This window comes from Schistocerca serialis, chromosome 6 (assembly GCF_023864345.2).
Source record: "Schistocerca serialis cubense isolate TAMUIC-IGC-003099 chromosome 6, iqSchSeri2.2, whole genome shotgun sequence".
Lineage (NCBI taxonomy): Eukaryota > Metazoa > Arthropoda > Insecta > Orthoptera > Acrididae > Schistocerca > Schistocerca serialis.
In genome coordinates, this window is record NC_064643.1 from 717,430,404 (window position 1) to 717,443,765 (window position 13,362).

Genomic DNA, 13,362 nt, shown 5'->3' on the forward strand with positions numbered 1-13,362 from the left:
TTGGCAAATTGCTGAAATTTTTAGCATATTTTCTTAAGGTGATGTTTTTGGAGGTCCATGGAACATTTTTCGATATCATTATGCATCACCGAGATCCAGAGGTTCAAAGATACCATACTTATGCATGTAGTATCTAGTCTGAGGTGTAAAAGTAGTTTTAGCTGATGTAAAGAACACATGGTGAGGGTTCTAGGGTTCATTGCAAAGGTTCGAGGGCATCAAAGTATGTTTTTAGTCACCTTTTTTGTTTCACCAGTACAACTGTGATGCACTGTCTCTGTGTAATGGACACTTCACGCCTATACGGGCCGCCTTGACATGGAAATTATTCAATGATTCTGCCGGGCAGCATAAGAAACTTAAAAAAATTATTTTGCCATAAAAAATTCTTTGTACTTGCAGATCAAACATTGCATTTATTTGGTATTCTGTGTACTGTACGTGTAACCTAAAACTGTTGTGTATTTTTATGTAAAGTAGGGTAAAGTGAACCTGCATTGGTTGGAAGACAATGTTGTGTTAATCTTATGACTACTTATTTGTTGTTTATACATGTCAAAGTAAATAGATAAACTGTCAAAACATAACTGATGTACTGACTTCATTTTATATAAGCAGTACACTCTCCTGTTACAGGGAAAACAAGGGAACCAGCTGAAAAAATGCTCCTATTGGAGCACAAAAAGGTGAATATGCCCCTTATTAAAAGACTCTGACAGAAAAGTAGGGAACCAGCTGCCTCAATTCTCATTCTGCCTTCCTCACAAAAAATTTTTGTATGTAAATATATTTACACTTTTTTGTGCTGATAGAGAGTGACAGAGAGACAGTGGCAGTGGAAGAGAGAGGAGACATTGCCAGTGTGTGTGTGTGTGTGTGTGTGTGTGTGTGTGTGTGTGTGTGTGTGTGTGTGAGAGAGAGAGAGAGAGAGAGAGAGAGAGAGAGAGAGAGAGAGAGAGATGGAACAATGGAAAATCCAGGATAGAATAATGACAATATTATGAAAATTACTATTCACCATACAGTGGAGGTGTTGAGTCACAGAAAGGCAAAACAAAAAGACTACTAAACATGTAAACATTCGGCCAGAAGCCCTTCTTCTGAAGTAGATAAAACTCTCTCACACACACACACACACACACACACACACACACACACACAGAGGTGTGCTGAGTGTGGTCATGTGCATGTGTGCGTCTTATCTATTTCAGAAAAAGCCCTTGTAGTCAAAACCTTACGTGTTAAGTAGTCGAATGTTGTGCCTGTCTGTAACTCAACACCTCTGCTACATTGTGAATAGCAATCTATCCTTGTCAAAATATTGCCAGAAAGAGAGATGGCTGAAGACAATAGCAGTAGGACCCAAAGAGAGAGGAGATAGTGATGGTCGTTGAGAGACAGTGACAGTAAAAGAGAAAGAGAAATGGATTGAGATAGTAGAAGTGAGAGCAAAGGAGAGTGGAGGTAGTGGAAATGAAAAATAGAGATGAGTGGAGACCATGCATAGGCTTGGGAGTCTCGACCACCCCAGATGAGTGAACTTTTAACATGAAGAAATTTGCTCTTTTTCCTCCATCCCCAACATCCACTTTTTAAAGTTTCCCAATCTAGGGCTCAGAACCCTGAGCAAACCATCCCAAGGACATGTGTGGAGAAGAGAGATTGGTGGCTGAAGAGAGAGGCAGCAGACTGTATGTGAGAAAGAAAGAGACAGTGGTAATGGGAAGGAAAAAGAATGGGATGAACACAATGGCAGTGGGACAGAGAGGCAATGAAAGTTGCATAGAAGGAGACCGTGGTAGGGTAGAGTGAGAGAAGTGGATGAAGGCAGTGACAGTGGGAGGGAGAGAGACAGACACTGGAAAGTACCAATGGGATAAAAAGGAAATAGACTAGGCAGTGAGAGGGAGATGCTGAGTATGAAAACTTCACTACAAAGAGAGACTGGATAAAAGAGAATGTTCTGCATTAAAAGAGCATGAATATGTTCGCATGCCGAAAGTTTTGATGAGGAAGATGGAATGAGGATTGATGCAGCTGGTTTCCCACTTCTCAGTCATTTGAAAAGGAAAATATCCCTCTTTGTTGTGCTCCATCAAGAGCATTTTTCAGCTGCCATTACTGATTCAGCTGTTTATATTCCACAAAAGATCTCTTGTATTAAAACTAATAATTTGTGCATGCCCATATGTTGTTTGTTTCCATCACATTTCTGCATATGTCGAGTTTTGTTACTAATTACAATGCCAAATAACATAAAGAAGTTCTTAAATAGAATTAAATTGTTTCATAAATGTACTTTAGATACCAGGAATGCTTGTATTTAAAATAATTCCACAGAAAGGTAGTTATGATCAGACATCATAAAACTATATATTTTATTTTCTTTATGCAGTGGTCAGTGGTCCAAATGTTGGTGATATGTTTATTTGGATGCCGAAAGAGCACTTGTATGTGTTGGTCTACTTAGTCACTGTAATGCACAGTATGCAGGCGGGCTACATGGACAAGGCACAGAAATATACAGACAAGGCTCTGATGCAGATCGAAAAACTGAAGAGTAAGTAGTTTGATTATATATCTGGAATTATGTAGTAAAATGAGCATTAGCGTGGGTAAGTGACATACTAAAAGTCCAGTGATCTGAGGTTCAACCCCCAGCCAGCCCCGGGATTTTTTCCGTCACTTATTGTTTCTTGCACCTCTGGAAATAATTTGTGAATGTGAAAACTGCTAAAGTGCACTTTGGTTTGAAGTCCATGTTAAAGTGTAGGTCCATCTGTCATCTGTAACTGGCTGGATAAGTCAATTAAAAGGTTGGAGGAAAGCAAGGGCATTCCACCATCAGTAGTACCATGCCTTATTGTGATCACTAAGGTGTTCAGTCAGATCAACTTTTGGGTTGATGGCAGCTTTAATACTAAATGAGAATGAAGACTTTCCTCATGAAATTTGAAACTGAGAAAGTTGATGGCCAAGGTGATATAAGTAGTCAGATGTGTGACCTTTTACACTGTATTTATTGATTCCTCACAGTATGTGTTTCGAAAGTTGTCTTCTACCTTCATGTGCATTTAAGGGAAATATTTACAGCATTCCCGTGAATGCTTTGATGAGATATATCACCATTGACAGTATTTTAGAGCCACAGTGCATGACAGCACATCACATTACTCATGCAAATCACCCTTCATGAAGTGGTCAAAAGAACAAAGCGCTCTCAAGTAAGGTTGCCTTTTCTTCTGATAGGCTGTTTGCACGAATATATTTTAACAGTCATGCACTGTGGTCCCAAAATATTGACAGTGGTGACATTGCTTGTCCCTGCATACATGGGAATAGTGTGAATATTTCATCTAAGCACACCTGGAAATGTCTAAAGACTTGGACGGAAGTCCACTTGGTATAACAAATGGCACGTCTCCTTAATAGTGGATAATTTTTTAAAATTTAGTTTACTTAATTTTTTGTGTGGTGTCACCAATATGATGGCTTTTGCAAATGTCAAATATATATATAGGTTTTAGTATTGCAGGTAGTAATCACAATAATCAGCAATGCTTATCAAAGTACATTACAATTTTTACATGTACCAGTGCAACAACAATCATTAGTTACCACATACCATAATTTCTATATTTTATAAAATTGTCTTCTTGGTTAATAAAAAACACTTTGTATGTCTAGCTTATGTATGTATAATGTTACAGTACACTATTGGTCTCTTAATGCTTACTGCTTTAAAATTCATTAAGTGAATACATTCAGATACCTTTCAATTAACATTTTTTGGCTTTGATTTCAACTATTTCTTGTTACTAATTTTCATTTACTCTGGCAGCTTATTATATTTATCAACCCATTAATGTATGAGCTCTGGTCTCTTGTTTTTAGTTTAGCTCTTTGTCTGAAGTAGTTACCTATGGACCTGGTGTTGTGGTCATATATCTCTTTACACATTTAATTACTTCAGTTTTCTGGGAGACAAAACAATAATTAATTTGTAGAGGTACTAAGGACAAGTAGTGGAGTATTTGTGTTGTGTGAAAGCTTCACAGCACAAATGTTTGTAGTCCAGTCCATGCATAGTCATTAACCTTCTTTTTTGTAAAGTAGTATACATATGTAGCGCAACTCCAGATTTCCGTGCAGTAGTTAATACAGGGATAGAATGTCCTGCTATACCCAGTTTTCAGGGTGTGGGTGGGCATCATTTTGGACATTTGGTTAAGAAGATGCAGGTAATTACTTAGTTTAGTACGCTCTGCATCTATACTGGTTAATCTGCCAAAGGTTTGAGTGCCGATGGACACGTAGGAATTTACAGATGTTTGTTTTCGCCATCATTATCCTACATATGTTGCTTCTGCATGAGTGTTGTGAGTTAACAGTTGCAGATACTGGCATCTGGGGTTTATTTACGTAGGTCTTTAGTCCTTGAGGAAATATTGATTCTAATGCCCCATTAGTTGCTGAAAATGCCACTTCCTCACTATCTTTGTCATACAATAAAACTGAAGCAACCTGAGCATAATGTACTATTTGTGATGTGTGAGTTAGAGAGATGTACAGTGTCATTAATGTATAAATCAACTCACAAAGGGAGGCCATGACGTTCATATCATGGATTTATTTCAAACTTTGCACACTTCTAGTAGTCCGTTAGGACACCATAATATCCAAGTAGTAAGACATACTATGCGAGCAGTTTCAGTAAAATGGGAACAGATGTTTTATGCGTCAAATATACTGGTGCATTGCAACTCTGAGCACTTAGGTCGCAGTAGTCAAGTGGTTAGCATTGAAGCTCCATAATAGGAGCAGCACTGGATCGCGTTCTGCTTATCCTTTCTCTTTTATTTAAATGTATATTTTTTTCAACATTGGTAAAATTCTTTACCCTGTTATTATTTCATATATATGACATTTAAAAGGTATTATAACAAACAAACAAAAACTTGCATTTGCATGAACTTTTATTGAATTTCCATGTTGTTTGGCTGTTTAGTTATTTTGACTACTGCAACAAATATTATATCCATAATTATCGACAAGTACCATTGTACATTCAATCCAGTAACACACCAATTACAGAGCTTGAACACTAATCACATTACCGGCACCAGCTCATGCTCAGAGTTGCAATGCTCCGTTACATATTGACAATATTATGAAAAGGATAGATTGCTGCTTACCATATAGTGCATAATTGCAGACAGGCACAAGAGAGAGACTGCTGAGCATGTAAGCTTTCGACTCAAAGGCCTCCTCCTGAATCCAACACAACACCACACACACACACACACACACACACACAAAAGCATGTGACCACTCCTGAAGCCAGACTGCGAGCTACAGCACATGATTGGGGAGAATCTGGGTGATGAGGGTAAGGAGGAGGCTGGGGTGGGAAGAGGGAGGGATAGCAGGATAGGAGTGAAGGACAGTAAAGAGCTTCTTGTGGGAGTATACAGGGCTGAGGTAGAGAGAGGATAGAGCAGCTGGGTGCAATCAGAAGATTAGACATAAGGCATGGGGTGAGGGGGTTGCAAAGGGAGACAAGTAAATAGACAGTGGACTGTGGGTGTATTGGTGGAATAGAAGGCTGTGTAGTGCTGGCACGGTCACAGGGAAGAGGGTAGGTGGCTGATGGACAGTGACTAACAAAGGTGAAGGCAAGGAGACTTACAGGAAACTAGGATATATTGCAGGCAAGGTTTCCACCTGCATAATTCAGAAAAATTGGTTTTGGGAGGAAGGATCCAGGTAGTACAGGCTGTGAAGAAGCAGCCATTGGAATGAAGACTGTTTTGTTGGGTAGTGGCTGCAGCTTAGCTTGCAGATCACATGATTGGTGTCACAGTTAGCCATGCCTGTGATGGGATAGGTGATGTTTGTCATGGGAGGATGTATGGGACAAGTTCTGCATCTAGGTCTATTACAGGGATATGAACCATGAGGCAAGGGGTTGGGAGCATGGGTTGTGTAGGGATGGATGAGGATATTGTGTAGATTTGGTGGGTGGCAGAAGGGGTGGGAAGGATATTGGGTAGGACATTCCTCATTTCCCTGGTAGGGAATGTGATTCAGTTATTCCAGTCCTGGATGCTACTGAGTCACAAGGGAAATGCTCCTTTGTGGCCAGACAGTGGGGCTTTGGGAGATGGTGGGTGACTGAAGAGATAAGATGTGGGAGATCTATTTCTGAACTCTGAACTCGGTTGGGAGGCTAATTATGGTTTGTCAAGACCTCAGTGAGACCCTTGTTATGTTTAGAGAGGGACAGCTTGTTACTACAGATGCTACAGCCACAGTTGCCTGGGCTGTATGGAAGGGACTTCCTTTTATGGCATGGATGACAGCCATTGAAGTGGAGGTGTTGCTGGTGATTGGAAGGTTTGATATGGACGGAGGTGCTGATGTAGGTGTGTTTTAGGCAGAGGTCAACATTGAGGAAGGTGACTTGTTTGGTTGAGTATGACCAGGTAAAGCAAATTGGGGGGGGGGGGGGGGGGGGGGTGGGGGGGGGGGCTGAGGTTCTGGAGGAATGTGGATGGGGGGTCCTCGCTCCTCACCCACAATTCAGATCACAAAGATGTCATCAGTGTATCTGAACCAGATCAGGAGATTGGGATTCTGGGTGGTTAAGAAAGATTCATTTAGATGGTCCATGAATAGGTTGAGGTTGGCATAGGATGGTATCACATGGGTGCCCATTGCCATACCCTGGATTTATTCAGTACCAAGAAGTCATTTGTTGCTGTTACATCTGTAATGACGAGCAGTCCCTCTGGAAATATACCAATGGAGCCCTCTAGTCCACCTATGCACTCTGTCTTTCTACTTCTCTCCTTTTCTGATACACTACCCCCCCCCCCCCCCCAATGCCCTCCATCTATCCTCCCAACTGCACCTAGCCATCCTACCCTCTCCCCACCTCATCCCTGTGTGCTCCCTACCCTACCACACCACATTCCCTCTGCCCCAGCCTCCTCCTTACCTCACCACCCAGATTCCTTCCCCTACCATGTGCTGTAGCTCAGTTTAGCTTTGCCAGTAGCCATGTGGGTAGCAAACTACCCTTTTCACAATATTGTCGTTTATTTTACTGTATATATTGGATTCATAGAACTTCTCATGAAATTTTCTCGAACTGACCTAAGTAGTACCCCTTACTACTAGCACACTATGCTGTGGCAATGGACAAAAGTGTACAAAGTTTGAAGTAAATCTGAGGTCCGAATGTTGTGGGCTCCCCTTGTCAATGCAATATGATTGCACAATACTTCAAAGTGATCAATTAAATTGAGCAAAAGATATGCTGGTAGAATCATTATATCCAGTCTCAAATTATTTGAATCAGACAGTGGAAAATTCAAGCGGGAATAATGATTTGAGATACTTAATGACTTTACAATTATCAAAGCAGTATATACCAAGCTTTAATTGGTAATGGTCTAATAGTTTATCCTACGAGCGTGTTCCAGTAATTTTTCATTGCTCAGTTGTTGTAGAAACATTCAGTAATTAAGTGAACAGAAACACACTACATTGTGGATGAATGGTAAGTGTGAATGGCATGCTTTCTCTCGCCCCCCCCCCCCCCCCCCTCTGTATATCACTATATTTTTCTTCTGCGTAATTTAGATTTCGGCTCTTACACCATCATATCTGGTAAAGTTTGCCCAAAACAGGTAAACAATACTATCTCATGCCTTTGATGTCATTTTAATAGTTACATCTTAGAGAATGTAGACTCTAGAAGACCTGATACAACATGTTAATGATCTAAGAACTTTTAGCATTTTACATTGTGCTTTCCAGCCTGGGTGTGGTTTTTAGGCAGTTTCCCACATTGCTCTAGATGAAAACCAGGCTGGTACCCACATCCTTCCTCAGATACGTGATACTGAAATCTAGATTACACGGAAGAAAAATACAGTAATTTGCTGTCATATGGCAATGTATTCTTTCAAAAAATGCTGTATGACTGTGGCTCAGCATCATCAAAAACTTTTTAGTGGTGAGCTAGGTTCTTATAGAAAGTCTGTGCAGGTTTTCATCTCAATCTACTGACTTCTGGCATTGGTTGATGTGCAATTTGCTTGTCTTCGGCCAGTGTTATGTGCATGATCCAAGCAAGATACTGCAGTAATTAAGACACTGGCCTCATTCAGTAGGAATGAGCCTAAAATCTTCATCAGGTAATCCTGATTCGTAATCGTCATGATTTACCTAAATTGCTTCAGGAGATGCTAAGATGAAGCCTTTGATAAGATCACTATCAATTCTTTCCTCCATTCTCCATCCTCCTCCATCTTAGCTACACAATCTAATGGTGACCTTATTGATGGGACATTGAATACCATCTTCCTCCATTTTCATTTTGTCTCATGTTTATCCTCTTATTTTTTCCTTACTCTGCCTCCACTATTCATTCATGCTTTATGAAGGCTCTTTACACTTACAATTTCACTTTTATGAGTTGTAAATATTATTAAATGGTTGCATTGCCCAATTAGTGATCCCCTTAGCTTCCTTCATTGAAACCATCTAACAGAACTCCAGACATTTTGCAAAGACAGTCCACATTCGCACTGGAGACAAAGCCCAGTTTATAATTTGGGTGAAGGTCATGGTTAAAGCAGGCTCAGGCATGGTAATTGGATGTCTCTATAGGCCCCCTGGCTCAGCAGCTGTTGTGGCTGAGCACCTGAAGGATAATTTGGAAAATATTTTGAGTAGATTTCCGCACCATGTTATAGTTCTGGGTGGAGATTTTAATTTGCCGGATATAGACTGGGAGACTCGAACGTTCATAACGGGTGGCAAGGACAAAAAATCCAGTGAAATTTTTTAAAGTGCTTTATCTGAAAACTACCTTGAGCAGTTAAACAGAGAACCGACTCGTGGCGATAACATATTAGACCTTCTGGTGACAAACAGACCTGAACTATTTGAAACAGTTAACGCAGAACAGGGAATCAGCGATCATAAAGTGGTTACTGCATCGATGATTTCAGCAGTAAATAGAAATATTAAAAAAGGTAGGAAGATTTTTCTGTTTAGCGAAAGTGACAAAAAGCAGATTACAGAGTACCTGACGGCTCAACACAAAAGTTTTGTCTCAAGTACAAATAGTGTTGAGGATCAGTGGACAAAGTTCAAAACCATCGTACAATATGCGTTAAATGAGTATGTGCCAAGCAAGATCGTAAGAGATGGAAAAGAGCCACCGTGGTACAACAACCGAGTTAGAAAACTGCTGCGGAAGCAAAGGGAACTTCACAGCAAACATAAACATAGCTAAAGCCTTGCAGACAAACAAAAATTACGTGAAGCGAAATGTAGTGTGAGGAGGGCTATGCGAGAGGGGTTAAATGAATTCGAAAGTAAAGTTCTAAGTACTGACTTGGCAGAAAATCCTAAGAAATTTTGGTCTTATGTCAAAGTGGTAGGTGGATCAAAACAAAATGTCCAGACACTCTGTGACCAAAATGGTACTGAAACAGAGGATGACAGACTAAAGGCCTAAATACTAAATGTCTTTTTCCAAAGCTGTTTCACAGAGGAAGACTGCACTGTAGTTCCTTCTCTAGATTGTCGCACAGATGAAAAAATGGTAGATATCGAAATAGACGACAGAGAGATAGAGGAACAATTAAAATCGCTCAAAAGAGGAAAGGCCGCTGGACCTAATGGGATACCAGTTCGATTTTACACAGAGTACACGAAGGAACTTGCCCCCCCCCCCCCCCCTTTCTTGCAGCGGTGTACCGTAGGTCTCTAGAAGAGCGTAGCCTTCCAAAGGATTGGAAAAGGGCACAGGTCATCCCCGTTTTCAAGAAGGGACATCGAACAGATGTGCAGAACTATAGACCTATATCTCTAACGTCGATCAGTTGTAGAATTTTGGAAAACGTATTATGTTCGAGTATAATTACTTTTCTGGAGACTAGAAATCTACTCTGTAGGAATCAGCATGGGTTTCGAAAAAGACGGTCGTGTGAAACCCAGCTCGTGCTTTTCGTCCACGAGACTCAGAGGGCCATAGACATGGGTTCACAGGTAGATGCCGTGTTTCTTGACTTCCGCAAGGCGTTCGATACAGTTCCCCACAGTCGTTTAATCAACGAAGTAAGAGCATATGGACTATCAGACCAATTGTGTGATTGGACTGAAGAGTTCCTAGATAACAGAACGCAGCATGTCATTCTCAATGGAGAGAAGTCTTCCGAAGTAAGAGTGATTTCAGGTGTGCCGCAGGGGAGTATCATAGGATCGTTGCTATTCACAATATACATAAATGACCTTGTGGATGACATCAGAAGTTCACTGAGGCTTTTTGCAGATGATGCTGTGGTGTATTGAGAGGTTTTAACAATGGAAAATTGTACTGAAATGCAGGAGGATCTGCAGCGAATTGATGCATGGTGCAGGGAATGGCAATTGAATCTTAATGAAGACAAGTGTAATGTGCTGCGAATACATAGAAAGATAGATCCCTTATCATTTAGCTACAAAATAGCAGGTCAGCAACTGGAAGCAGTTAATTCCATAAATTATCTGGGAGTACGCATTAGGAGTGATATAAAATGGAATGATCATATAAAGTTGATCGTCGGTAAAGCAGATGCCAGACTGAGATTCATTGGAAGAATCCTAAGAAAATGCAATCCGAAAACAAAGGAAGTAGGTTATAGTATGCTTGAATACTGCTCAGCAGTGTGGGATCCGTACCAGATAGGGTTGATAGAAGAGATAGAGAAGATCCAACGGAGAGCAGCGCGCTTTGTTACAGGATCATTTAGTAATAGCGAAAGTGTTACGGAGATGATAGATACACTCCAGTGGAAGACTCTGCAGGAGAGACGCTCAGTAGCTCGGTATGGGCTTTTGTTAAAGTTTCGGGAACATACCTTCACCGAAGAGTCAAGCAGTATATTGCTCCCTCCCATGTATATCTCGCGAAGAGACCATGAGGATAAAATCAGAGAGATTAGAGCCCACACAGAAGCATACCGACAATCCTTCTTTCCACGAACAATACGAGACTGGAATAGAAGGGAGAACCGATAGAGGTACTCAGGGTACCCTCCGCCACACATCGTCAGGTGGCTTGCGGAATATGGATGTAGATGTAGATGTAGATGTATTCAGCAAATTAAGTTATAGAATGCTTCTAAGAGCAGTGCAAGCTGTCTTTAAGTAAGGAGTCTGACCAAAGTTCAGTTTGTGGAGTGTTAGAATCCAGTTAGTTGTTAACAGAGACTGAAGAGCAAATACTCTTTAACCAAGTCCATGGTGAAAACCGAACCAGTAGACTGACTGGTGCACACTTCCACTGCATCAACACTGTGCAAGAATTACGTCTGGCTCAGGCGAGCCCTGGGCAGGCTTATATGCAGGATTCTGTTGGGCATGGCCTCGCACCAAAAGTGATCATGTATCTCTTGCAAGATTACTTTCTGGATCAAGGAACATCATATACAGAAATGCTGGTTTTGCATAACTCGAGAGGGCCATGTGATGACAGCGAGAATGATGTCTGTAGAATTACGGTGTTAGGCACAGTTATAACCTGCCTGAATAGCCGTGGGCACTAAAGCACCTGCTTTTGGCCCTGGGAGGCACATGTATTCACAATAAGGGCTGGTGTGCTTTCCAGCGTGGGTGTCATTTTTAGGCGGTTTCCCACACCACTGTAGGTGAAAACCAGGCTGGTACCCGCATCCTTCCTCAGATTCACACTATGCAACCATTTTGAAAACTTGAAACTTTCTGGCAGCTTAAAACTGTGTGCCAGTCCAAGACTCAAACTCGGGACCTTTGCCTTCCGTGGGCAAGTGTTCTACCAACTGAGCTACCAAAGCAGGACTCGTGTGACTCATATTAGCACTCACTCCACTGCAGAGTGAAAATCTCTTTCTGGAAACATCCCCCCACACTTTGGCTAAGCCATGTCTCTGCAATATGCTTTTTTCCAGGAGTGCTGGTTCTGCAAGGTTTGCATGAGAGCTTCTGTGAAGTTTGGAAGGTAGAAGACGAGGTACTGGCAGATATAAAGCTGTGAGGACACGGCATGAGTCGTGCTTGGGTAGCTCAGTCGGTAGACCACTTGCCCACAGAGGGAAGGGTCCCAAGTTAGAGTCTCGGTCTGGCACAAAGTTTTAATATGCCAGGAAGTTTCATGTCAATGCACAACCCACTGCAGAGAGAAAATCTCATTCTGGAAATTTAGAAAACTTTCTCACACTTGCACATAGAATTTACTGTAGACACAAACAAATGAGGTAAATGATTCTGTCGTGGGATGTGAGCAGGAGACTGATGGCCTTAGATGTTTAGTCTCCTTATAACCCACAGTCAACAGTCAGCCACGAGAGAAGTAGGAATAAAAAAAGTGTAATGTAGGATATCTAATAAAAGCTAGTGAGGGAGGTGACACGACATCCCTTCACCCCCAGCAGCTACCATCAGGGTAGAAGAAACAGTTGTTGCGTGTTCTACCTGAGCCACTAGTAAGAAGGGTGGTGCACTGGTGTCCACGGGTGTCGCTGTCTGACAGGACAAGGATTGATGTAAGTTGCATTAGTTCCCACAAGATGTGACAATTTGCCAGTCGCAGAGAAGCAGGCGGCTGCTGACCAGGATGGTGGAGTTACTGCTGGAGGCCATGGACGGAGGCCACAGCATACATCACAGACCTGTTGCAGGTGGAGATTGTTCCGAAGATCCAGGTGCACACACTGGGGCACCCATGCAGAAAAAAAGAGGCCTTGATGACGACACGTGCCGATGGCTGGTGCAATGTGCCTGAGGGGTGGTGAGGGCAGCCATGAAGTCGCTCAGTGGGACTGTGGCCATAAATTGTGGTGGGCCTGTAAGTTTCCAGGGAACTATGATGGGCTTTAAATGTATTGTTGGACATCATTCCCTTGTGGACCTGGGTCTTCAAAGTGCGGATAAAATGTTCTGTATGAGTGTTGGGAGCAAGGTGAAAGGTGCAGTATGAAACTTTTGAAGTCTGTTAAGGGCACAGTACTTCCAAACTCAAGGGAGGTAAATGCTGTCCCATTATCTGAAACCAAGATGTGTGGGTTCCCTTCAAAGGGGAGGATTTTTGTTTCAAAGACCACAATAGTAATGTAAGAAATGACCTAAGCTATGTGGAACACAAAAGGAAATGAGAAAAGGATCTACCTCATGGAACCCAAAAAACGGCCTGTGAAATCTAGACAGATACACTGTCCTGACACTGCAGTGTTGGACCAGGTACAGAACTTCTGTGGAGGTGCACCTTGATGGACATGACAGCCAGGACATTGATGGACAAGGACCTCAATGTCAGTGTCATTATTA

General features: G+C 41.8%; 1 protein-coding gene across 1 annotated transcript in view; it reads left to right on the forward strand.

The window, feature by feature from the left end:
• The window catches only part of LOC126484152 (MAU2 chromatid cohesion factor homolog), a 190,748-nt gene that overhangs the window by 103,623 nt on the left and 73,763 nt on the right, over window positions 1-13,362 (forward strand). The window contains exon 6 of the mRNA XM_050107550.1: window positions 2,396-2,560. Coding sequence (XP_049963507.1) covers window positions 2,396-2,560 — 165 coding nt within the window. The remainder of the gene's footprint in view (window positions 1-2,395; window positions 2,561-13,362) is intronic.